Source organism: Colias eurytheme, chromosome 9, assembly GCF_061535395.1.
Source record: "Colias eurytheme isolate Ceu_HAF_F1 chromosome 9, ilColEury1 Martin Lab GWU primary, whole genome shotgun sequence".
Taxonomy (NCBI): Eukaryota; Metazoa; Arthropoda; class Insecta; order Lepidoptera; family Pieridae; genus Colias; species Colias eurytheme.
In genome coordinates this window covers 3,258,698-3,284,884 of record NC_142988.1, presented here as the reverse complement: position 1 = coordinate 3,284,884, position 26,187 = coordinate 3,258,698, and the positions used below count along the sequence as shown (strand labels likewise).

The following is a 26,187-nucleotide window of genomic DNA, read 5'->3' as shown; positions in this document are numbered from 1 at the left end:
TGGGGTGCTAAAGTGTAACTTTTTTATACCTAAAATTAAAAAAAAATTATTTAAAAAAAAACTAAAGGGGACCTAACGAAAAAATTGTGGGACCTTATAGGACCTAACGGAGACCTATCGATTGAGGTCATTTTTGACCCAAAATTCTATGGATGGGGTGCTAAAGTGCATTTTTTTTTATACCTAAAATTTAAAAAATTATTTAAAAAAAAACTAAAGGAGACCTAACGAAAAAATTGTGGGACCTTAAAGGACCTAACGGGGACCTAACGATCAAGGTCATTTTCGACCCAAAATTCCATTGATGGGGTGCTAAGTTTGCACTGGTTATACATAATAATTGGTTGAAAAATATTTTCGGTTATTTTAAGTAATTTGGATTTTGATTTTTTCATTAATATTTTTTCAATGTTTGTACCTTCATCCATACTTATATTTATTTTTTAACACAATTTGAATTAACTTTGATTATTTCGAAAAAACTACAATGAAACGAAAGCTTTAAAATTTTTTCCAACAATTAATAATTATTAATTACTAACGATAAATCGATTGCACGCATCAATTCACGCGCATTACTTTTTCTAGTGCTCGATTGTGCGAAGCGTTGCTGTAGTTGGAATGTGAGTTGGAACATTCAACGTTAAGCATTATGCCGCATAATGCGCTCTAGTGCTGTAATTGGAAAACGGGGACAGATTTGTTGACATTCGGTGATAACGGTGAACGGTCTGAAATTTGTTTGACATTTGACATTACATATAATTTACAAACATTGTTTTAAAGTTTACACCTTATTTCTATGAAAATATGTATTAATAAATCAAATATTATAATGAAATTCAAATATCAGTGTTATCAATTTTAATAAAACCATACATAAATTAAATTTATTTTAACAGTTTACATACTTTTACTAAAAATTGTGAAAAGAAGAAATGGATCCCCCATCGCCATGGAAAACACCAAACCAAGTTATGCAACTGCACAAGCTTAAAAAGAAAAAGAAAGCTTTACAAGTATGTATTTGCATTTAATTAATCAGCCATCAATAAATCGATAAAAATCTCGCGTTTTTCAGTATACACTTATGTGAAAAAACACGTGATCTAGAGAAATATCGAGGTCTAAAAAACAGCTGATCTAATACTTTAAACAAAATTTCCATATTTATTACAAGTTATGCTTCATCCATCACCATATTTGATTACTCTGTAAGTTTGCACTACATGACATAGAACAGTAAATATTTTTTCGTAGTTTAAGAGTTATGACTTACATAGCATTTTTCTCCTTAATATTTGTACTATTATAAATTTACAGGAGCGTATGAAACAACCACTACAATCTACTGCCGAAGACACAACACATTCTATTAAACCTGCAGTTGAATTAGATTTCTCCAGAATTCTCAATGGTGACAAAAGAAAAAATCCATTTTCAAAGTATGTCAGGTTTTGAAATAAAACAAGTAATAATTTATTATGAATTTATTTATTTACAAAAGTAAATCATTGATTGATTGATTGATTGTTAAACAACTAGACTCACAATCAAACAATAACTCAAAAATCAGAGCAAAGCCTTTATTAGACAGTTTTCTAATGAATGGTACAATAGACTTTAGACATTACTGCCATGGAATAAGTTTCTTTATTTTACAATGCTGTTGTAATTTCTTTATTTTACAATGCTGTTGGTAATTTTCTATTGTGAGTGTTATTGTTTATAGTATGCATAGATCTTTATAAAAAAAAATTCTCAGGAATGCTGCAGAACAAAACAAAAAAGTTAAACTGGAGGAGGCGCCACAATTAGATGAATCCAATGACAAAACACTATTTGCATTATTAAAACTACCGGCTAAAGTAGTTGAAAAGCCACCACATGAAGTAGATACAGAGAAGTTATCTACATTTTCAAATTTATTACAGAAATTCACAGCTGATCATGCTGTAGAAACTGTAAGTGGATATTTTATAAGATCACAAACTTTGGCATGATGAATGAATTTATTTAACATTGATCTATACATATTTTATCTGATAATAGTCAATTTTTTCATAATTATTATATTCTAGAAAATCACAGAACAAAAATATAAAAAGTTACCCATAGATTGGGCATTAAAAACAAAAGTGAGATTAATGTCACCGAAACCATTCCCATGGACAACTAAATTAAAAGCTAGTGAAGAAGCCTCTGGAATTACAGGGTAAGTTTTTAAATAGCAAATTTCATCAGTTACTATACTAATGAAATTTAATGATGAATTTAATAGTAAAATGTACTTTTACAGCCTGCATTATTTTGGAGTTTTGTCATTGTAAAAGGTATTTCATTGATTTACACTTTTTGAAATTAGTTAATAATGTATTTATAACAAATAGAAATGCATAGAGTGTATAAGAGCTTGTTTATCAGTACTATAAAAAACATTTCCCATATATTAACATAGTAGTATTTTCTGTTTTAAGCAATATGTGCTATAGAAATAGTGAAAAACAATGTCCACATTATATCAGAGTGCTGTTGTTAAGTCTATAATTTTATTAATTAACATATTATCTAGGTTTGTCCGGTGTCTCGACACAACATCGTCATCCACATTAGACACATCCCCGCGAGCTCGCTTCCATCAGACCTGCCTCTATTGGCAGCATCCACACTTACCATGGCTGAATCTCTTCCCTCGCTCCTCTGGTAAAGTAGCCGCCACTAGCTTCATGGCGACCAATGAAGAAGTCAAGCAGGCCTTGCTTACGGAATGGACAGAAAGCTTTCGGTCTTTGTTCCAGGTAATTATTATTCCCTCCTCCTCATTGCTATTATTCATACTTATTAATTATACAAAATTTACAGAAAACTTTGTATAAATTTTAGAAAAAAATAACAGGTTTAAAGAAAAAAAAGAAATGTATTATTTTGTACAATTGTAATTGTGTATTATTTTTTACAAAAAATTTGCATTTTTTTCTGTGCGAAGACAGTAATATGTCGAACAACCAACCTAGGCTGATAACTAAATCTTAATTTTCTTACCTAGGGAATTATATATCTTTTACAATCATCGACATACATAATATTACAACGAAACTCACAATCGCCTTTCAAAAGGTCGTCAGAAATTATTATATTGAATTTCTATTTTTTATATGTTTGGGTAAATTTTTCTAGTAGAAAACATTGCCTAATACAGCCCCTAGGCAGAGTTTCGCTGCGGTCATATTTTGAGCGCGAATGTGAGTTTAGTTGTTTTTGTACGTTAATGTTAAGTCATTATTCCTAAGTATCAGAGTATTTTTATTTGATTTTTATGTGTTTTATCCTGTTGCAACTCCACTCAGCACTTAAGCTACTTAAGTTTATCTATCAATAGTTACTCCGCGCCCTCCACTGCCCATACTTCTACGTGTGCGGCAACACGTTCACAGTACTGTTTGTAGCAGCTGGGCTGTGCGGGCTGGCCGAGCCGTGCGCGTTCGTGGCGCCAACTACGCGCGGTTTTCGAAACACGCTGAGGCAGGAAGGTAATATGCACCTTGTGACGAAGGCAGGAGGGTTAATAATACCATAGCGATGTAATATGGGAGCCATTTGGGAAATAAACAAGTTTTTTCTGTTTTCCCAACCAGCTTTATACTGTCACATTGTCAAGAAATCTCTTATCTTATCTTACGTTACAGTACATAACATCGTTTCGTGTTCACGCCCTGACAATTTTCGTGCTTGTTTTGCTCTCGATACTTTACGCGTATGATAGGAATTACAGAATTCTCATGTATAAATTTGACAAATTACAAAAACATTTTTTTTCCGTACAGATGTTGAATTCACAATGCCCCTCCGGCCGGACTACAAAAAGAAAATGAATACATCAGACGAAGACCGCAAGAATTCCTCACACGATAGCTGCTATGACACCATGGATGAAGTGAAATCAGAAAATAAGGAGTCTGGGGATGAGGAGGATCCTGACGAGTTCCTGTCGCAAATGGGACTTGAAAGTGAGGAGCTGAAGAAGATAAATAACGCGCAGGTTTGTGTAAATTGTTTAAAAGTAAATTGTAAAAAAAATAATAAAGAATAGTAATACAAAACATATTGCTTTTTTATTGTTTAAATTTGTTAATTGTTAAAACGGTCATTGACATAAACACCAATTTCGTGACGGGAACGTTCAATGTCTTCTGTATAATTCAATTAGAAAACTCTACGCGTACAGGCAGAGTTTTGCGTCAGACATGTTTGAGCGTGATTGTGAGTCTAATAAATAAATAATAAATATTTCTGGACAATTTTCACAAACGGCACGATCTGACCCCATACTAAGCTTTCGCTTGTGTTATGGAAACCAGATGGCTGATAAACATACATATATAATTTTAAATAAATACTTACATATATAGATAATTAACAGCCAGACACAGAGCAAACATCTATGTTCATTCCACAATTATTTCCCCGAGTGGGAATCGAACCCATGACCTCTGGCTCGGAAGGCAGGGCCACAATGCAACAATATTGTACTTCAATGCCTTCATAATATATCAAGCTGTATCTTGTAATGTATGTGTCGGCAGGCGCGGCTGGCGCACGTGGCGGAGAGCAGCGTGGACAGCGCGGCGCAGTCGCTGGCGGCGGTGCGCGGCGCGGACGCGCAGGCGCTGTTCAACTTCCTGCTCAACTGCCGCTCGCTGGTCGGGCCCACGGGCGCGCTGGCCGGCGTGCCGCCCACGCTGCTGGCGCCCACCGCCTTCCACGGCGCCACGCTGCACTCGCTCAAGGTCTCTCACTACTTCCTGCTCAACTGCCGCTCGCTGGTCGGGCCCACGGGCGCGCTGGCCGGCGTGCCGCCCACGCTGCTCGCGCCCACCGCCTTCCACGGCGCCACGCTGCACTCGCTCAAGGTACCACGCTGCTGGCGCCCACCGCCTTCCACGGCGCCACGCTGCACTCGCTCAAGGTCTCTCGCTAACGCAACCGGCCACAAATCGCCGCCACCGGCATATTTCCTGTACTTTTATATATACAAGTACAATATGGGGGTCTTCAAGCGCAGAGTGAACAGGTACCTTCTAGGGAAGCGCGTTCCATCTTAGACCACATCTCAGCTTAGCATCAGGCGAGATTGTGGTCAAGCACTTCCCTATCGACAATAAAAAAAATAAATAAAAAAACTTTTCATAGATTTTTATGAACTCACCGCACACGATTGCCGGTAGCCGCCACATGCTACACGTTTCTAACTTCTCGTGGCAGCGCTTGTGGCTGTCGCGAGTGGCTCGTGTGCGGCGACACTAACTCGTACCAATCCCTTCCATCGTTAATATCTACGAAAGTACAGGCGCAGTCATCTTAACATTACAGGAAGCTCAAAAAGACGCTGTCATTGTTTCTGTGCGAGCTGGACGCATTAAGCGCGTCACACACGGTGAAGATACTATAATATTTTATCTTAAGATACTGTAATATTTTATATTACAGTATCTTAAGGTATCCGGTATCAGCGTTCTGACAATCATTTTTCTTTTTATCATTGCGTACTCAGAGTTCAGACCCCTGTAGAACCGCCTTCCTGTTACAAATGACCCGAAATTTTGTGGGTATAGTTTAAAATATTACAGTATCTTAAGATAAAATATTATAGTATCTTCACCGTGTGTGACGCGCTTTATACTACACAGGAGCGACAGAGATACGTAATAGGGAATATGCATAAAATTTGAAATGGCCTAAAATATTTTTTTCTCGAAAACTTATTATCGTAATATTATAATGAAAAGGTTTTTTTTTATTTACTTATTATATAAACCCCCAAAATAATATTCAAAAAGTGCAAAATAAGGGAGCGAAATGCAAACTTCCAAAACGCACCTCCACTGGTCGAGTTTTAAATTTCATATATAAAAATATCTAGAGTATTTTGAAGCCCATTAATATTTTTTTTCTACGTTATAGAATAGTAAACTATTAATTTAAGACAAAAAAGAAAAACATGAATATTCCCCATTACGGGTTTGTATGGTTGTGATAGCGTACAGAAGTTTCAATAAAGCGACATCGTGTTAAACGATACGCTGATACCGCATTTTTTAAATTTTATTGATATAATGTAAATTGTAAAGCAAAGTCTCTGATCATATAAATGATCGATGCAAACAACAAAACAATTTTATTCAAAATTCAATATAAAAGCTAGTTAGGATTTGAAAAACTTAATTTTACAAACAACTAATATCACACATTTACAGGTCCGCGAGAACGTCATCCTATCGGACAATAAGAAGTTCTACTCAATAGAACTGCGCGGTCCCATACTACCGACAACCATACATTCACTATTCAACGTGCTGAAAACGACGTCATCAGCTCAGTTCAGCGCAACCTTCGCACACCACCAGCCGACACTTGCGTTCTCTTGGGCTGCTAGAACTCTTGCTGAGGGTAAGCTTTGTTTAATCCATTCGAAAATCTTTGTGACTAGTGCCAATAGGCTAACAGGTCAATGTCCATACTTCAGATACACAAATTTCAAACAACTAGACTCACAGTCGCCTAAAAAAGTCGTCGCCTAGCGGCATTTCTTAAAACATTCATCCGAATTAACACCTTATTTCTTAGCAGTAATGTTTAAAGTCCATTGTATAAGCTCATTTGAAAATTCTGTCTCATAGCGTAGGCTGTTTTTATTTTCGAACAATTATTGATCGTGGTTGTTTAACTTGGTCTAACTCCTTAATTTTATGAATTGGACATCATATTAACCATTTACGTGTCGTATTGTAACTGTTTTACAATATTAACTAGGCCATACTTTTTCAGAAGAAAGCACAAAAGAAAACGAACCAAATCACTTCGCAAAGGCGTTCAAAAAAGAGAATCTATCAGACTGCGGGATCAGTGAAGACTTATTATTGCATTTTTGTTCGTCAGATCCGAATTCGATAAAATCATTGGACAGTGTTAAATATAATGCAGAAGACGATACTTACACTTGGTGATATTATGTACTTATGTATTGTGTGAATGTGCATGAAATAAATGTTTTTGAAAACCTCTTCTTTGTTTTTACTTTATTCCTCTTGAACTACTACAACTCAGTGTTAATGTCGCAGGCAAATTGTATTATTTCGCCGTTTACAAATGCTCGGCATTATGTAATATGTCGAGAATTCGTGATCAGAAATTTTTGATTGTATAAGAGGGTGGGTAAGGTGTAAACTACCCAGAAATTTGACCGTCTTTTTGTGGACATTTGGAAATTAAGTATATCCTCAGCATGTTACAATATGCCGAACGTTTGTAAAGTGACGGACGCCGTTTGTAAATGAAGGAAATTTTACAATTTACCTGCGATATAAATATTACTTTAGTTCAGCAGTTATCTGCTTCCTCAATAGCGGCTAATAGCTTTTTACCTAGTTTACAAAAATCAGTCTTGATTGCACGAAATATTTTTCTTACTCGCTTTTTTGATACGATAATTTCATAGTAACTAAAACTCTATTAAGGTCGTTTAAACAAAAGTACGGCCGTTGTTCAAATCAAATCTTTCCTGTTAATCTTATACTAGCCTCGGCTTCGCCCGAGTTGATAACTTTTATTATGATAAAATGTTGATTCCTTAGGTTACTTTGTTCCAATAATAAAGATAGGGACCTCATTTTTTTACTAGGGGATGATGTAGCTTTCTCAGGGTAAAACTATTTGAAAACTAAGAAATCGTAACATAAAAAACAAATATTTCCTCGTTATACATAATATTAGCACAGATATTAGTTTAGCTTCATATACCTACAAAATTCTCGTGGCACTGTGTTGGCACACTCATTGGAAAGGTGATCGATTTTTATGAAAATATATTAGCATGTATGAACTCATAAGAGGTTATTGTAAGTAGAACAATGTTTGCGGGGTCATTAAGGAGGCATTAATATCCTACATATTTTGTTTCAATAAAAGACAAATGAAATTATTCATATTTTATCTTCTCAAATCATTATTTTTACCTACAAAGTAGTGAAGAATATAACATGTAAATAAATAATTTGCCAAAAAGTCACAAGATCTAATATCTCTACCAAAGCTGTGTCCTGCTCTTGCTCACATGAAACATCAATGTTGATGCATGGTTATATTATTGCAATAACTAATCCATTGCAAAGCGAATGGGTAACATTTTATTAGTAAGACCGTTAGTCTTTTAACTTTTTTTAATTTATAACTTAATAAATTAATCGAAGGTTAATATTTCGTTGAACATCAACTAATACAAAGCATGTACTTTTTTCATAGATCAATGATTTACTATCATATTATATCTGAGGTAGCGTTTAGCTACTACATATTATGTATTCTGTGTCTGAGGTGTAATTATATTTATAACTTCAGTGATCAGAATATATCAAAGAGACAAGGGGTAAATAAAACGATTGTATATACTTAACCGTATGATTTATATTTTCATTTTTGGTAAATTAAAAATAAAGTTTTCATAAATCCACAAACATGCATAAACCAAGATTCATACAGGTAAGGATGAAATAAATAATATTGTGAGTTCCATTTCAAAATGACATTATTATTGTGTTACTTAACATAACTGCACTAAATACTAATTATCGCTTAACCCCAAGGTGGAACAGTAATCTTGGAAAGCTTATAACTAAAATTTTCGTCTATGCGCTTGCGGTACACCAAATGCTGGAACAAAAAAAAACAAATTTTAGTATGATGAAAACATTTGAGTTAAAATAAATGTATATCAAAAAAATATAGTAACTTACCTGTTATATTGGTATAAAATGTTTTTCAGCGCGACACAATCCGCTAGCTTACGATTTCTGAAAAATAAAAACGAAATATTATTTAAGATCCAATTTAAATGTTAATTTCCAGGGACGACACTGAAGTTAAGCCATAAAGTACCAAGTTCAAACATCCATGCATACTTACAAACTTTCGCATCACACATCAATATACGTATTATATTCAACTCACATTAGAAGAAGGCGTGGCGGGTTGTCCGGGCACAGAGTACTGCGGCCGGAAGTTGGTGAAGTTGGCCGCAGCCGCCGCCGCCGAGAAGCCCGGCAACGTGCCCGACTGGAACCCGCCCGGGAACTGCGCCATTTGACCTGCACACACACACGTTACAATTAGACAACAAAATTAATAACTCAGGCCCCGGAACCACAGACACAATAGAAAATATATTGTGTCGTGGACCGATCGGGCCGCTTGGGGCTCAATGGGTTAAAGAAAACGCACAGTTATTTTTATACATTCTTTCACATTTTTACATTTAAGAGAATAATAGGATTGCTAACGGCGTGTCATCAGCGACCAATAGGAAGATCGTGACAAAGAGTTGACAACGCACCGTATAAACTATAGACGTATTACGCGCACGTACTTGTTACGCGCCAACACGCACCAGCGATCACGGGGTTACCAGATATTGAACATTTAACTTCATTACCAATGTTTTTAAAATCATGTACATTCCAGTGATCACAGTACACCTTTCGTTGACTTTACAACTTGAACATCTATAAACTATTTGAAATGAAAACTAAATAAGTTTTAGAGCATTAAAATGCTGTATAAATGAGATTTTCTTTATACACTAGAAAAAGTCGATCACGAGGCGGATTTCAAACCCGAGTCTTTCATCCATTCCACGGCGAGCGACGCCTAGCCTAGCCATCCGTTAAATTTAGTTTAAAATATTATTATTTAAGCTATTGCATAGCTTCTATCGCGGGCCTTGAGCGCGGGGACCGAATCCAGAAATTTCGTAACGAAAAACCTCACGCTCCCCACTCCGACGGGCGCGGAGGTGTGGCTTGAAGGCATAGCATGCAATAGCTTTATCGCGGCAGTCCCCGAGTGACACACGTCTTTTTTTTTTTCTATATATTAGTATAGTACAGTATTGGCGTACCGGCGGGCACGGGGTTGCCGGCGGTGGCCGCGAGGCGCGACAGGATGGACCGCTCGGACATCTGCAGGCGCTGCGCCACCGGCGGGATGCGCGCCAGCGTCGCCGGCAGCCGCGACACGTCCGACTTCATGTCCGACAGCAGCTCCTCCAGCTGGTTCAGCACCTGCAATATATACATCATACCACGTGTTATTCATTTTTTCTATGGATAAGTCAAAACAAATGTGCATCAAACTACACAAAAAAAATCTAACACGAAAATAACAAAACAGGCAAGTTAATCCAGTCCTATAATTGAAAATTTTTATATGGAAATAAACAAACCATTCAAAGGGCATTCAAATTGATACAGATCACTGAGCAATCGATCTTGAATACAAATATATTCAGTTCAGTCAGTTCATGAATTTATCGTAATACAAAAGCGTTATTGTGTAGACCCAATATATACATCATACCCAATATATCATTACTTACATTTTTACTCTATACAAATACACAAAAATCGTCATGTATCATATTGTACACACGCACCTTATGCAGCACCGCGTTGGCCGGCTTGTTGCCCGCGAGCGACTCCTTGCTGAGGTGCTGGTGCGACTCCGCGAGACACTCCACCTCCGCGAAGCGCGCGTTCAGCGACATCGCCGGGTGGTTCGGGTCCTGCGTCAGGTTCAGGTACGCGGCGCGCCGGAGCTGCTCCTCGATCACTAGCGCTTGCTCGAGGAGCTGCAAAATGTCATTTTGCTTTTTTTAATGTACACGGTGCTGAAAATTCCATTATCTATATGTTATCTATACTGATGTGTTTGAATGGAACTCTGAAACTATTATTTTTGGATATTGAAGTGAACTACAATGTACATTAGTTGCTCAAATTATACTAATACATATAAGATTTTGTCTGAATAAGCTACAGATAATATAGGCTATGCGAAAAAAAAAGCATTAGTTAACAAAGAGAGCTATCGACACCGATAATATTGTTATAAAACAAGGATAAATAAACAGTTTAAAGTTAAAAGAAAATATTATGGTATCATTTTTGATTACGAAAGAAAATCTATGTTATCAACTAATAAGATACATTTGTTTAAATTACCTTAAATCGCCTCGCCAGGAACTTATTCTTAATCTCAAGGAAGTTGCCCTTGCCGACGTCCATCTTGAACGGCTCATTGATGATCGCGAACCGCAGGTCATTCTGAATGTCTTGCCATCTACCGTAGCCGTGTGTCACGATACCAGCCAGCAGCCAGTAGTCGTGCCGCCTGTGCCAGATCTCGTACTCTCTACCAGGTGCCGCTGCTCTTTCTTCATTCAGCCACAACGTATGCAGTTCTGTGAAACCACCGTCAGCGATGTTGAACATGAACTTGCGGCGTTCCACCTTGAGATCCTCCTCCTCCTTGACGAGCACCACGTCGTCGTCGTCCTCATCTTTCTTATCTTCTTTCGGCTTCTCAGAAGCCTCAGACTCAGCTTTCTCACTCTTTACGTCATCTTTTTTGTCATCTTCCTTTTCTGGTTTCTCCTCTTTCTCTTCTACTTTCTTTTCTTCAGGTTTTTCTTCCTCTTTAGGCGATTCCTCGTCGACGGACATACGACGCTCCTCCTTAACTTCTTCTTTATCTACCTTAGTTTCCTTCTCTTCCGGTTTGATATCCTCTTTGATGTCGCTCGTGTCCATCGGCTCGTCCTTATCTTTGCTGTCTTTTGAATCAGACTTGTCATCTTTCGTCTCTTCTTTCTCGTCCTTTTCTGAGCCACCCGGTGTAGGGGCCTGTCCTGAGACTTGTGTTGCTTGTGTGGGGGCAGGCGAAGGGGCAGCCGAAGTGATAGGCGTGGCGGTAGATGGCGCGGGGCTTGGAGCCGCACTTTCCGCTCCCGCAATCTTTACTGGTTCTACTGGTTTTCGAACCAATTCTGGCATGCTGTAATAGCCATTAATATGTTCGAACTCCTGAACTTTCTTTCTAATCAGACTCATAACACCAATCCTCGTCAGTACGTGTTGGCGAGATAGACCTTCTCTGGGAACACCATCTGCGAATGTTTCCGCGTTATCTGCGCCCGGTTCACAGAGATGCCTCATGAACAACGACACGTAGGCTTTGAAATTTCGTTCTGACTTGCCTCTTAAATCTCTAACTAACCATTGCGAATTAAAGGCATCTTGCGGCGGCATACCATATCGCATGATCGCGTTAAGGAATGATTTTCTTTGTCTGGCGTTGAATCCGAGGACTTCCATGTTGCCTCCGACTCTGGCAAGTAAAGGTGGTAGAGGTCTGTCTCTTTCCTCTCGCCTTTCCAGTCGTCTCTTGCTTCTGCGGCTAAGGAGATCACCATTATCGTTCTTTTCATCGAAGTCATCGTCTTCTTTGTCATCTTCACTTCCCTGTGAGAAGTCAGAGTTGTAATCGGATCCATTTTCTTGCCATGTCGAGTCTTCCCTGTTTTCAGTTTGCGCAACACTGCCGTCATTATAATTAACCTGTTTACGAACTCGTTTACCTTTTCCGAGTGTTCTAGCCTGGTCTTCTTGGTGTTGTTCATAATGATGTCTGAGCAGTTTGATCCAGTAAGCGGGGTCAGTATTTTCAGCTTCTTGTTTAATAATCTCAGTATCAACTTCCTCTTCCCCATCCCCTTCCTTTGTTGAATAACTTGCCACTTTGAAGGAGCTAAGATATTCATTAGCCCAGGATTCTTTCTGTTCAATACCTTCTTTCGATCTATCGAGTAGTTCAGCAACAGCTTTGTCATCATAATGAATAGCTTCTTCTTTGCCTTCCTCTTCCTTGAACAATTCTTCAGTACCAAATCTTAAAATATCATCCAATTCTTGCTTCGTAAAGTTAGCGCCTTTTCCACCCATACCGGGACGTACAACCAAGTGAGTCAACATCATCTTCCTTTTAGCTACTTGCGTTACTCTTTCTTCAACACTGTTACGTGTCACAAATCGATAGATCATGACTTTATTAGCTTGACCGATACGATGAGCTCGAGAGAAGGCCTGGATATCGTTATGCGGGTTCCAATCTGAATCGTATATAATAACAGTATCGGCTGTGGCTAAGTTAATACCTAAACCACCAGCTCTGGTCGACAGCAGAAACACAAACTGCTGAGCGCCGGGTGCATTGAACCTATCGATAGCTTCTTGACGAATTGTTCCCGTAATACCACCGTCAATCCTTTCGTATTTATATCCTTCGCCTTCCAAGAAATCTTCCAAAATATCCAACATTTTTGTCATCTGTGAGAAAATTAGAACTCTGTGGCCTTGCTCTTTCAGTTGTTTCAACATCTTGGACATGAGCACAAGTTTTCCTGAAGCCTTAACTAATGCCTGAGTGTCGTAATTACCGTGAGGACCTAATGGAGCTTCTTCAGCGGCGACAGGGAACAGATAGGGATGGTTACAACATTTCTTCAAATCCATCATCACGTTAAGAAGAGAAACTGTTTGACCTCCGCTCTTCGGATTCAACGCCTCATAATTCCTCGTCAAAATGTACTTATAGTATTTCTTTTGCATTGGAGATAATTCCACACGCACAATAAACTCAGATTTTGCAGGCATGTTTTTGAGTACGTCGGCTTTGAGACGACGCAACATGTGCGGTCCGAGCATTTCGTGAAGCCTCTTTACTTGTTCCTCCTTTGACACATCGGCAAACTCGTTTTGGAATGCAGCTAAGTCATTAAATTTATCTTTGTTCAAGAAGTTGAGGAGATGGAAAAGTTCCTCCAAGTTATTTTGCAATGGAGTACCAGTCAACAGTAACTTATAATTAATGTGATAGCCAGCCAAAAGCCTGAAGAATTTGGACTGATTACTCTTTAACCTATGAGCTTCGTCTACGACAAGAACGGCCCAATCGATTGAACCGAGGCAAGTGGAATCAATTGAGATCAATTCATATGAAGTTAATAGAACATTGAATTTGACTTGAGACTTAATCTTTGATGGTCGGCCGCCTCTGTTTGCACCATCGTCGAAAGTAAGCTCATTCTCTCGAATAACTGCTCGAGAATCTTTATCACCCACATAGGTAATACAATACAAGTCTGGCGCCCACAATTCAAACTCTCTCTCCCAATTGATGATAGTGGACAGAGGTACAGAAACTAAGAAAGGTCCCTTGCAATGACCTTCCTTAAATAAGGAGTACAAAAACGTAACTGTCTGTATAGTTTTTCCGAGACCCATCTCATCGGCCAGGATGGTATCGATTCCTTGGCCCCAAGAATACCGCAACCAATTCAACCCTTCCAACTGGTATGGATGCAGCTGCATTCCCGTCTCGTAGACAAATGGTGGCTGGTCTTCGTACTTCTTATTCAAGTTAGTAGTCGGCCGGTCAGGAGGAGGGTTGTATTTTTTGTAACCCTTCCCTTGAACGCCGCTGCTATTTTCTTCATCGTCGGTATTGTCCTTATTCTTACTCTTGCGTCCAGCTTTCTTGCCTTTGCTTCCTTTCGTCTTGCCTTCTGATGTTATACAAGCGCGCATGTCCTGCAAAAAGCAATTTCAATGATAAAAAGAACTTTAAGTTACATAAAACCAAACAATTATTTATCAGCATTTTTCGTTCATACCTGATAATATTCTATGGCGTTTTTCAATCCTGCTATATCTGCATGTTCAGATTCCCATGTAGCTTGGTCGTAGGAAAGATCACGCCACTTGACCAAAAAGTATGTTGTCCCATCCCGAGAAGTACGATGATTTATAACTCGGTGAACTATCAGCCATTCTGGTTTTACACCATACCTGTTATAATAATGTTTACTTGTTATAATGTTTACTTTTACTAAATGATAAATTGTCAAAAAATCGGTTTGGCCAGTTCAAATTTCACTTCCAAGTCTAACGTTAAAGGTAAATCAATCTAGCATTCATTACTTAATAGTTTATTCTTAAACCGTCAATATCGCAAAACAAATCCAATCTTCTTCCAATGAAGTAAAGCTCGACTTGCAAGGGAATTTCCCATGTAAATCTTGTCTCTGACTGTTGTTAAACAGTTTTATAGTGATATCTTTGCAATCGTGCACATAGGGCGGCCGTACACGGACCGCTTTAAGCCGCGACCGCGCGGTGAACTATAGACATTCATTCATTGCCGTACACGGACTAATCGACCAGTCGCGACTGCTTCAAACCGTCAACTGCGCGGTTTGTAGCGACAGCACGAGCAGTCAACGACCGACCGCTCGAGCAGTCAACGTCCGAGCAGCAATCCGTGTACGTCGCTCAGCCGTTAACTGCTCGAGCAGCCCGTGTACGGCCGGGCACACAGAAGGTACATATTGTATGCTCATGATGTACGGCAGACTCACTTGTAGTACTTCTCCTCGAGCATCTTCTCGTCGGGATCGTGGTGCGCGTGCTTGCTGTACCGCCTGCGGCCCTCGCGCTCCTGCTCGAGCAAGCCGTGTACGGCCGGGCACACAGAAGGTACATATTGTATGCTCATGATGTACGGTAGACTCACTTGTAGTACTTCTCCTCGAGCATCTTCTCGTCGGGGTCGTGGTGCGCGTGCTTGCTGTACCGCCTGCGGCCCTCGCGCTCCTCCTCCGCCTCCAGCTTGGGCGGCTCCTCCGGGTCCGACTTGCGCATGTAGTACCGGTACATCAGCGGGTGGAACACGTCCAGCTGCAACGTGGTAATCGTCTTTAGTGGATGTTTTCAATGGGAAAGCGAATCGTGCGAAAAAAGTACAGATGGCTGCTTAGCAATAAGGCCGCCTCTTGTACAAACTATGCATTTCTTTTGTATTAATTTTATTTTTGTCATAAGTCAGTTTGTGCAAAAAAGTGTTATAAATAAATAAATAAATAAGTAAGTACGAATTTCGAGTGGTAAAGCGGTTTCATAGTACGAGTTTCTGGTAGTAAAGTGATGTTTAGTACAAGTTTCGAGTAGAAAAGTGATGTTTACCACGAATTCGATTAGTAAAGTATTCAAGTAGTAAAATGTTGTTTAGTGCAAGTTTCGAGTGGTTAAGTGATATTTACACGTGTAAATATTTGGTACGAGTTTTTAGGATGAAAGTAATAAAAAGAATCTTGTAAAAATTGTGCAATGAAAATATATGATTTATTTGTATCATGTTTCCAAAAAACAAACATTTGTTATGTGAATAGATTTTTATAAACCTGTAACTCAGATATCCAGCTACAATGCCAATACGACCGTTCGTGCCATTTCACAAAGAATTCTCTGGTCCTTGGGCATTTTGACTTGCCGCTCGACTCCTTCCATCGCCATGTGAGAATTTTCGCCACTTTTCCGTCCATAGGTGGACACTGTAAAATTAAAATTGTTGTACAAATGTTTCAAAAAAGTAAATTTTAATAATTTAACTGAATAATGCACAAAATAGTGTATGTATAAGTATTTTTTGAAGTGAAACTTCTTTATCGGGGTTGGAAAAAAATTTAGTGTAACATTTTTTCGTTACGTGCAATCTTGTTTTTATCCCTACCACGCGTGATTGACGTATTTCTGTAAAGTTGCATATAGTAAATTATTTTTTTGAAAAATAAGGTCATAAAGAAGTTTCACTTCTTACGTGTGTACACTAGTACACGCACACATTTTTTTTATATTTTTATTTTATCTGACAAAGAAAACATTTAAAACAAAATAATAAACTCACACTACATCTAGGACATTTCCACTCCCCATCTGGCACCTCTTCCAACGGCGGATTCAAACAGAAGCGATGGTATGCAGACGGACATGAGTCGCAGCATAACAACTCACCGCCGTCTTTGCAAATTCTGAAAAAAAAACACGTTAAATAATGTTGTATTGTATTGTAGTGTATACACGATAAATAATGTTGTATTGTATTGTATGTAGTTGTATTGTAGTGACACCTGGCTCTGAATGGTGCAAGCGTAATGTTTTTGCTACAGAGCATATATACAACTTTCCGGTATCATTCATCGGGGCCTTAACGGTCGGCCAGTCGAGCAGACTGGTTGAGGATCCTTTTACGATGGAGAAATTCCACCTTCCTTCATCCACATTACACAATCATAGTAACAAAATGGACGATCTAATTGATTGACGGCTGTTATTGCTCCTGTGCGAACGGCAAACATTATTTTTACGTAAGAGCCACAGAGATAGGTTACTAAGTCAATTTACAAAATTCTTCGTGGTTCGCAACTGTAGTATAGTCATGACAGGGCACATGAAAAAGCTACATACATCTTAATATAATATAAATCTCGTGTCACAATGTTTGTCCTCATTGGACTTCTAAACCACTTAACCAATTATAATAAAATTTGCGCACCATGTGCAGTTCGATCCAACTTGAGAGATAGGATAGGTTTTATCCCGGAATTCCCACGGGAAAGGGAACTATGCGGGGTTTTCTCTGAAAACGCGGGCGAAGCCGCGGGCGGAAAGCTAGTATAATTATAGTTCACACTACCCGTCTCCGCACTCACCTACAAAACTCCTGGTGCTCGTCGTCGTCGTCCTGGTCCTGGTTCCCCTCGGCCTCGCAGTGCGGACACGACCAGCGGCCCTCGGGCGTCTCCTCCAGCTCGGGCTCCAGGCACACCAGGTGGTAGGCGCGCGGGCACGTGTCGCACAGGATTATCTCGCCGCCTTGTTGGCACACCTGGCGCAGATCATTTAGTTATTACGATGGTTTGGAGTGATTGGACCGCTTCCATCACAAGCTATAATATATCTGAGATAGCTGATTTGCTTCAACATTAATAACGTGAAAAACACAATAAATTCCATTTATGCCGTTAGTACACCGACGCACTCGCGTGCGGCAGCGAAACAACGAAAAATCTGTCAGTAGTGTGGCAGGATTTCACATATGATATGTCTCACTCTAGCACATAGATAGATGAAATAGTTGCGTCCTTGTCAGTATTGTTTCGCAAGGAACTGCGAAATGGCCATTACACAGACGCATTGCGAAAAAGTTGCGAAAACATTGCTGTGTACTACGTTCCGCAGATATTTCGATACGCAGTAGTTTCGCAGAGATTCGCTGCCGCACGCGAATGCGTAGGTGTACTAACGGCGTTAGGTGCATTGTAAATTGAACTTTAATTCATCCGAATAAGGTATAAGCAAATGGAACATATGCTGAAATGTTGAAATCTAACATTAATCTATGATAATGTATCTTGAGGAAGAGTGTTATTTTTAAATTATGAAATTAATATCTGTTATTTTCCAATGCCCAAAATATTCAACATATTGTGCCCTTTTAAAAGAAAATTTTAAATGGAATTAAATGAATATGGTCAGAATTGTGTTTACAAAGTTTTTAAACACTTTATTTTACGTCCACACAAGTCGGCAAAAAGAATAGATAATATGAATTATAAAAAATAATGGTATTTCCAACTCACCTCACAATAGTCCTGGTGCTCCTGCTCCCCTTCAGTGCCATCGGGGAACTTATTTGTTGTTTTCATTTTCTTCTTTTTCTTGCTCTTGTTGCCGATTTTCGTCTTAGCTTTCTTTTTGGGTTGTGGCTAAAAAATAAAATTACATTATAAATAAACAATAAAATTATAATGCATATAATTGTCAAGGACAACCTCAAGAACATAATAAATATCAAATAAATTAGTTCTAGAAGTGATTTCTTCTAATTATTTATAACTTCAGCCTGTTTTTTTCACATAATGATCCATTAACAATAGCTTCTTAAGTCATGATTTTTAATTGCAATTACATTACACACAACTTTAACAAATAAAAATTCAATATTCTATAACAGAAAAGTTACAAGTTCTTACCGGTAGATTAGGATCTTCCTCCTTAACTATAGCTCCTGGTTCATCAGCGGCGGCGGTTGGTTTGGTCTCTTCAGCTTCCGCCAACATTTGTTCAAACTCTGCATCCGAATCCGAGTTCGCACCAGCGCTACCTTCTTGATCTTCCTCCTGTATAAGATACATTGCATTATTTATTAGACACTTACTTAGCTCACAAAGGAATAGTGTGATAAACTTACGAATATTGGCCACTTATTTCTATAATCTTAAATATCAGTAGTAAAAGCTACTGGGGAAAGAATAAGTTTATTAAGTTAGTAGAGATCATATAAAAATAGTTTGCTATTTAATTTGGTCATGATATCACGCGTAAAAAGCTGGACCGACGTAACTTATTCTGTTTTAGTTGTGTTTGTTATCCTCAAAAGAATAATGAAATGACTGAAAAACCTGCGCCAAATTTTACACAAACATGAAAACTTATAATATAATAATAATATAGCATTTTGTTCCTAAACATAGGGTTACAAGAGGTCCCTAAGTTCGGTGTGCCTTTTGGCATAGGCCTCCTCCAATTCTTTCTAATGTAACCTGTCCCTTGCTACTCTCATCCAAAATGGTCCCGCAGTCTGTTTCAAGTCATCTTCCCATCTTCTGACTTGGCATATGAAAACTTACCGACTATTTAAAGTTCAAAGACAACTTTGGATCAGTTAGTACTCAATAAAACCATAATTAATTGCGACATAAACTCACACTGCTAGTCCGCTTCCTCTTACTAAACTTGATCTTCAGCGTGGGCACTTTAGGCTTCCTGCCCGGTTTGCCCCGCGGCGTGGAACTCGTTCCGTGTTTGGGCTTGCGGCCACGTTTACGAGGCGCCGGCGTGCCTTCATCACTGATACCTTCATCGTCTTCTTCCTCTGGCTCGTCTATTGAGTCCTCGATCTGTGGAGGGAATGTTAATATAAATACGGGATGTGCCGCCGTCCCGTTATCTTCACTACATAGTATAAAACAAAGTCGCTTTCCCTGTCCCTATGTCCCTATGTCCCTTTGTACGCTTAAATCTTTGAAACTACGCAACGGATTTTGATGCGGTTTTTTTTAATAGATAGAGTGTTTCAAGAGGAAGGTTTATATGTATAATAACATCCATTAAATAGTGGAGAAGTACTGTTATTTTTGAGGTTTCTAACGTGATGTCGTAAAAAATTACATTTTTTCCGCTTACATTGCAAACGCAGGCTGAACCCTACGAGTTTTATCAAAATAATGTACTAAGTATTATACACATTGAAAAGGTCTATAGAAAAGTCCGCGATGGTATATGTCTATCTCTTATGGATAACCCACAATAATTTTTTTTTGTCATTTACTTTTTACGACAAATAATGGCTAATTTTCGATGCGATTTTAACCAATACAGCATTAATCCTTAACCAATTAAATACCTTCAATACATTGTTCATTTAATATAGATCTATATGGGCCTTTACACCGTATGATTTAAGTGAATATTTTCGAAGATATTACAGATTTAAAAATTGCGGGACGTAGCGTTTGCGGCGGTACCGGCCGGCCGCCCGGCTATATACCTATTTTATACCCGTGTGCGAAGACGGAGCGGGCCGCTATGTTTTTATATACAACGTTCACAGTTTTCCTGTAGTTTATTTAGTATCAGCATTGCACCCGTGCGAAGCCGGGGCGGGTCGCTAGTAATATACAGGGTGTCCCGTAAGTAGTGGACCAACGGGTTATGGGGAGTAGAGGGACTTATTATCTAACAAAAATACTAAAATTTATAGTCCTAAACCATAAAGTTTTTGATTTATGCTTTATTTTCAAAATTTGATAAAAATATCATCCTCGTAAGCTTAATATGAACTTTTACCATTTCTGTTTTTATTTTATTCTTAGTTTTTTGTTCAAGATTATTAAGAATACATAAGTCTTCCTAATTAAAATGATACTCAAGCATAATTAACAACAACAACAAAATTAGACCAAAAGATAGGTAAAATTTTACGTTTTAAAATTTTACGGACTGAAGTTTGAACAAAGCTGGTGTAAAAAAAATGTATGGTAACCCTGTGGAACTTTATTTTAAAAACTTCTACATCTCATACAAATTACAAAAAGGTATAATTTTGTGGTATAAAGTATTTAAAAAAATGTTAAATTGGCGTAGAACATTCAAATTAGAAATTATCAGGTAGTCAACTCATTAAGTTATTCCGAGAATTATTGCCTTTATGGGCGCGCGCTGGAATTCTTTTGTATTGTTTCTGGCCAATCATAGACGATACTTGAACCCACTATTATTTTCTTTGACTTTCAACTATTTTAGTGACTTGCTTATAGCTCGGAATTACACGCGTGTTTAGCTTGAATCCGTCATTACGATATTATTCTTTGTTGAAGTACGCTTGAATTGGACACTGATTTTTCTTGTGGTTTTAATATTGTTCGACTTTAGTTTTTTGAAGGAAATTGTCTAATACATACACTCCACGTGAATATGCAGAAATGTTAAAAAAATTATTAAGTTAAAAAAATTTTGATCCAAGCATCAAGCATCTCTCGACATCACCTGATAATCACACGACACCTCTGATAATCACCTGGTGGTGATTATCAACGACGAATTAATTTTTGTATTAATTTTAGCATTAATACCAATTAATGCTTGCTCACTCGTACATGATACGGGTGTAAATCACTTCTCTTCAATATGCGATGCACTGTACTTCTTGGTACACCAGTGCGTCTAGCAATACGGCGAGTACTAGTTGAAGGATCTTCTTCTACTTCTGTCAATATTAGGAAGTCCAGGAATACGACCTTCATGGTATGCGTTATTTACTCTGAGAAAAAATTGGTGATCAGGATAGCAATCCCGATTGGGATAACGCTCACGATAAACACGTGCTGCTTGTCGAGCATTTCCATCACTGAGTCCATAAATAAAAAACATTTTTCTGCATATTCACATGGAGTGTATGTATTAGGCATTTTCCTTCAAAAAACCAAAGTCAAACAACATCCAAATCACAAGCAAAATCAGTGTCCAATTCAATCGCACTTCAACAAAGAATAATATCGTAATGACGGATTCAAGCTAAACACGCGTGTAGTTCCGAGCTATAAGCAAGTCACTAAAATAGTTGAAAGTCAAAGAAAATAATAGTGGGTTCAAGTATCGTCTATGATTGGCCAGAAACAATACAAAAGAATTCCAGCGCGCGCCCATAAAGGCAATAATTCTCGGAATAACTTAATGAGTTGACTACCTGATAATTTCTAATTTGAATGTTCTACGCCAATTTAACATTTTTTTAAATACTTTATACCACAAAATTATACCTTTTTGTAATTTGTATGAGATGTAGAAGTTTTTAAAATAAAGTTCCACAGGGTTACCATACATTTTTTTTACACCAGCTTTGTTCAAACTTCAGTCCGTAAAATTTTAAAACGTAAAATTTTACCTATCTTTTGGTCTAATTTTGTTGTTGTTGTTAATTATGCTTGAGTATCATTTTAATTAGGAAGACTTATGTATTCTTAATAATCTTGAACAAAAAAATAAGAATAAAATAAAAACAGAAATGGTAAAAGTTCATATTAAGCTTACGTGGATGATATTTTTATCAAATTTTGAAAATAAAGCATAAATCAAAAACTTTATGGTCTAGGACAATAAATTTTAGTATTTTTGTTAGATTATAAGTCCCTCTACTCCCCATAACCTTTTGGTCCACTACTTACGGGACACCCTGTATATAAATCTCGTGTCACAATGTTTGTCCTCAATGGACTCCTAAACCACTTAACCGATTATAATAAAATTCGCACAGCATGTGCACTTCGATCCAACTTGAGAGATAGGATAGTTTAAACATGTAGGTACCACGGGCGGAGCCGAGGCGGACCACTAGTAATATTATAAATGGAAAAGCCTGTCTATCTGAATATGAAGCGTTCATTTCTTTTACTCTATCTTTGCATGTATTACAACTTGGATAAGTTATAAATGTGTAAATAATATTTTTTGCGACGATTTTGCTATTACTTCTTATTGCTACTTTCATTGAAAATGATATAATGAAGTAGGAAAATTGAAAATGAATTAAGACTTTTTCCTTAAGTATATCTATTTACCTTATTTTCTTTTGGCGGCCTACCACCTCGTTTAGGCGCGTAATCTGACGCAGTCGAAGTATTTGTGTTTTCTTCTGAGCCGCCAATGTTCTGATTGTTGCCGCCATCGAGATGCGGATTTGTTTCACAGAAAAGCCGCCATTTTGCCGCTACCAACATCATCAATTTTGACACTGGTACCTGTTCCAAGGAAAATATATCTTAGCTATGAAAATGCTTTTTTATAACTAAATGTTAAGCATATTTAAAACACTTTTATAAATAAGGATTGTCCCAAATAACTTCTGCGATAGGTTTGAAAGGTTTCACTTCTAAATAAAAACAAAAAATATATAAAAAATTTGATGTCTAACAAAATGTACTCAATAAAATTAAAACATAGAGTTACCTTTGGGTTTTCTTTAACAATAAACGGTCGCACATGTTGCTGAAACAGTTTGTAACTAGTCAAATTCTCGAGGTCTGCATCTGTGTACTGTATGTCCACATCTGTGAGACCAAAAGAGGAGCACACCTCCTCAACTGTAGGCATACCTGATAAAGATAAACAAAGTTAAAAATGGAAAAATATTTTTTTTTTTTTTTTGTAAATTTGAATGCTATAAAACACTAAATATCAAATTCAATAGAAAAGAAGACATGATATTTTAGAAATATTCATACTGAAGTATTTAGCTCTAACATGTCTTGAACCACTAAGTTACTCAGAAATAATTTAATATTATAGTAATTGAATTTAAACCTAATAATTTATAATAAAACTATAAAATATGTTTTATGTATGTCTTCTTAAATGTATCTGGTATCAAGCTGAATTACCATTTCTAATAACAATGAATGAAATGCACTACAGCTTTTTATTATCATTACACATCCATTTTTATCTTCTACTGTTTTATTATGTTTAATTTCTCACAATATTATGATAAACAATGCCTTTATTTCTTATCTCATTGAATTTAATAAAATATTGGCAGACAGAATACAATGATAAATGATATGGAATGCAAAGATAGCAATTACTATATTGTTTTACAACTTCAAAATTTCAATAATCCATCCTATTAAGGATAATACATCAAGTTTTTGATATAGAGCATAATATCTTGCAGATCTCTAATTTAGTTCATCATATTCTAATACTATAAATATCACATTTTGTTTGTTTCATTTTAAATTTTGTGTTGACTAAAATATCAATACCATCACGTCATGGAGTAAGGCGACGATTTTGGTAACTTTGAATCATGTCAATGAAGTTTTTTTTCAAGCAAACATTTACCAGATCCTGAATCTGAAGGCACTGGATTGGATGTATTGTGTTTGCTGCCGCGGCCCTTACGAGACTTCTTGCTGGACGAAACAGCGCTCAGTGCATAATCGCTGTCACCCTCCGCCTCAACCTCCAGACCAAAGTCGTCATCCTATCGAGAAAATATTATTTAATTATCATATCTTACTTGTCCATCTTGAAACTGTATGTTTAGTTTTTTAAGCTGCATGTACTGTTTTGTGATTAAACATCACTTACATACATAAACAAAGTTAGAAAATGAATGTCTGATAACTTTTAAGATGTAGATGATCAACAAGTTTCAATGAATAAATTATAACAATACAAAGTTACTTATTATTTGTACAGATAAGATAAAATAATTCAGTCATTTTGAAAAAAGGAATAACATCTGAGCAACAACAATACTTATATTGTGTTTTATTTGTTTTTATAATGATATTATACCTTTTGAATAGACAATATAACTAGAAGAATATGATTATGTAATATTTTCATTCCTAGTAAGTTAACAAAAATAAGCAATATTTCAACTTGTGACTCACTTCTTCGCTTTCATTCTTTCTCTTCTTTTTCTTCTTTCTGCCTTTCTTTTCTTCACCTCGGGCTTTTCTTTTCTTTCCTTTTTTCTTCTTTCTGCCGTCCTCTGGTGAGTAGTCGTCATCCTCCTATTCAAAACAAACAATTCATGTAGATATTTACACTATGGAAACAGTCACGTTATGTGTTTTGATTTTGGTAGCATCTGATTTTAATAAATATAATAAATCAAATCACAACAGTTATAATTAATTAAAAGTATTGAAATTTGATTTTCAGCAAAAATTACAGTTTGAGTTCAGTTTACTTTTATAACTTAAACTTACTTTAGGTGGTACTTCATCACTTTCTGCAGAATTCTCGTTCTGACCCTCACCTTCCTCAACATCCTCGTCACCTGCAATCAATTTCGAATATTACCACCAGAATAACGAATGATGGTGTCCACCTTGTCAAATGCTAGCACTTGGCTTATTTTCTCGACACATGCACATTTCCACCGGTAAGGTCACTAATCCCTTTGTTTGGCGGCGTCCATTTTGTTAAGTAGTAATGAGGGGATAATGCATGTTCTTTTCTGTCACAAACTGCCACATAAAAATATTTACAACCCAACCACAACAAATATACCACTGAAACACTTCATCACTCACGATTAATGCAGAGTAGTACTTTCAGGGGTTATATTTTGATCAAATTTATCACCAGCACGAAGATTTTTGAAATTTTAATTGCATACCGCAAGTAAACAGATGATACCGCTATTCACATTTTAACTATGACATGCTAGATCTGAAATTGGTCGTTTACCTGCAAAAGAACCGTCTACCTCTTCGTCCGATGCCATTTAGATCACAATTTAACACAACCTAAACGAGAAGAAAATTTTAAGTATAGAAAGGCAAAGGACGCGCAGTTTTTGCGACAAATGGTAATTAATTCAGAAATTGATGCCGCCGTCACTACGATGAACTAGCGTAGCATGAGAAGGCCGGATTTTATGTCTCGCTCTTGCAAGTCGTGCATGCGAAGAAAATAATAATGTTACCAGATCTATATACAAAATGTACCATAGTTTTTGTAAGGCATCTAAGCAAATGTTTGGAAATTTTTAATTATTCAAATTTTATAGTATTATCTCGTTAAATCAATCAAAACACATTTCAATACCTAAATATATTACTTATTCTGAGAAGAAAACGGTGTCTTTCTAAGAATTATACATCATTAATTCCTGTGAACATTGCGTCTACCTACGTATGAAGATATTAACTTTATTTTTTAATATAAATTTATGTTACAATATAGTACAGTATTCTATATAACAATAATGAATAAATTGCCATTTCACTTTAACACACCAAATATTTAAAACGAATGAGTTAATAATAAACGAATAAGTAATTTTTTGCAATAAATTGTTATTCAGTTAATTGTGGTAACTGGTAAC

At 37.1% G+C, this 26,187-nt stretch overlaps 2 protein-coding genes across 3 annotated transcripts; one reads left to right on the top strand and one right to left on the bottom strand.

Moving 5' to 3' along the window:
* The first annotated feature begins 764 nt into the window (after nt 1-764).
* On the top strand, nt 765-7,061 carry hd (humpty dumpty). Its single transcript, XM_090105892.1, has 10 exons — nt 765-1,019; nt 1,324-1,445; nt 1,766-1,964; nt 2,082-2,215; nt 2,573-2,798; nt 3,380-3,530; nt 3,825-4,039; nt 4,584-4,787; nt 6,255-6,447; nt 6,826-7,061. Exons 1-10 carry the CDS (start codon nt 939-941, stop codon nt 7,002-7,004), a joined length of 1,704 nt encoding a protein of 567 aa, XP_089962018.1. The 5' UTR covers nt 765-938; the 3' UTR covers nt 7,005-7,061.
* Nucleotides 7,062-8,441: 1,380 nt separating this feature from the next.
* On the bottom strand, nt 8,442-25,719 carry Mi-2 (chromodomain-helicase-DNA-binding protein Mi-2 homolog). Of its 2 annotated transcripts, XM_090105909.1 has the most exons (20): nt 25,548-25,719; nt 25,064-25,134; nt 24,743-24,865; nt 24,186-24,327; nt 23,292-23,437; nt 22,904-23,083; nt 19,493-19,684; nt 18,758-18,904; nt 18,365-18,490; nt 17,435-17,610; nt 16,630-16,753; nt 16,127-16,276; nt 15,460-15,623; nt 14,561-14,735; nt 11,052-14,477; nt 10,484-10,678; nt 9,950-10,112; nt 9,004-9,140; nt 8,790-8,846; nt 8,442-8,706 (listed from the first exon to the last, which is right to left on the bottom strand). In XM_090105909.1, the coding sequence occupies exons 1-19, from the start codon at nt 25,582-25,584 to the stop codon at nt 8,838-8,840; spliced, it is 5,883 nt and encodes a 1,960-aa protein (XP_089962035.1). In that variant the 5' UTR covers nt 25,585-25,719; the 3' UTR covers nt 8,442-8,706; nt 8,790-8,837. The 2 variants fall into 2 exon arrangements, with proteins under 2 accessions (XP_089962035.1, XP_089962036.1); XM_090105910.1 differs by lacking the exons at nt 8,442-8,706; nt 8,790-8,846 and having other exon boundaries at nt 8,995-9,140.
* Between the last annotated feature and the right edge of the window lie 468 nt (nt 25,720-26,187).

What these genes read in the sequence shown, in the direction of transcription:
- hd (XM_090105892.1), top strand. Translation starts at nt 939, where the DNA reads ATGGATCCCCCATCGCCATGGAAAACACCAAACCAAGTTATGCAACTG. An exon ending in AGAAAAAATCCATTTTCAAA is followed by an intron (nt 1,446 to 1,765) that starts GTATGTCAGGTT and finishes AAAAATTCTCAG; the next exon opens with GAATGCTGCAGAACAAAACA. An exon ending in AGAAGATAAATAACGCGCAG is followed by an intron (nt 4,040 to 4,583) that starts GTTTGTGTAAAT and finishes ATGTGTCGGCAG; the next exon opens with GCGCGGCTGGCGCACGTGGC.
- Mi-2 (XM_090105909.1), bottom strand. Translation starts at nt 25,584, where the DNA reads ATGGCATCGGACGAAGAGGTAGACGGTTCTTTTGCAG. An exon ending in GCCTTCAGATTCAGGATCTG is followed by an intron (nt 23,438 to 24,185) that starts GTAAATGTTTGC and finishes TATCTTTATCAG; the next exon opens with GTATGCCTACAGTTGAGGAG. An exon ending in CCAACGCGGTGCTGCATAAG is followed by an intron (nt 10,113 to 10,483) that starts GTGCGTGTGTAC and finishes TATATATTGCAG; the next exon opens with GTGCTGAACCAGCTGGAGGA.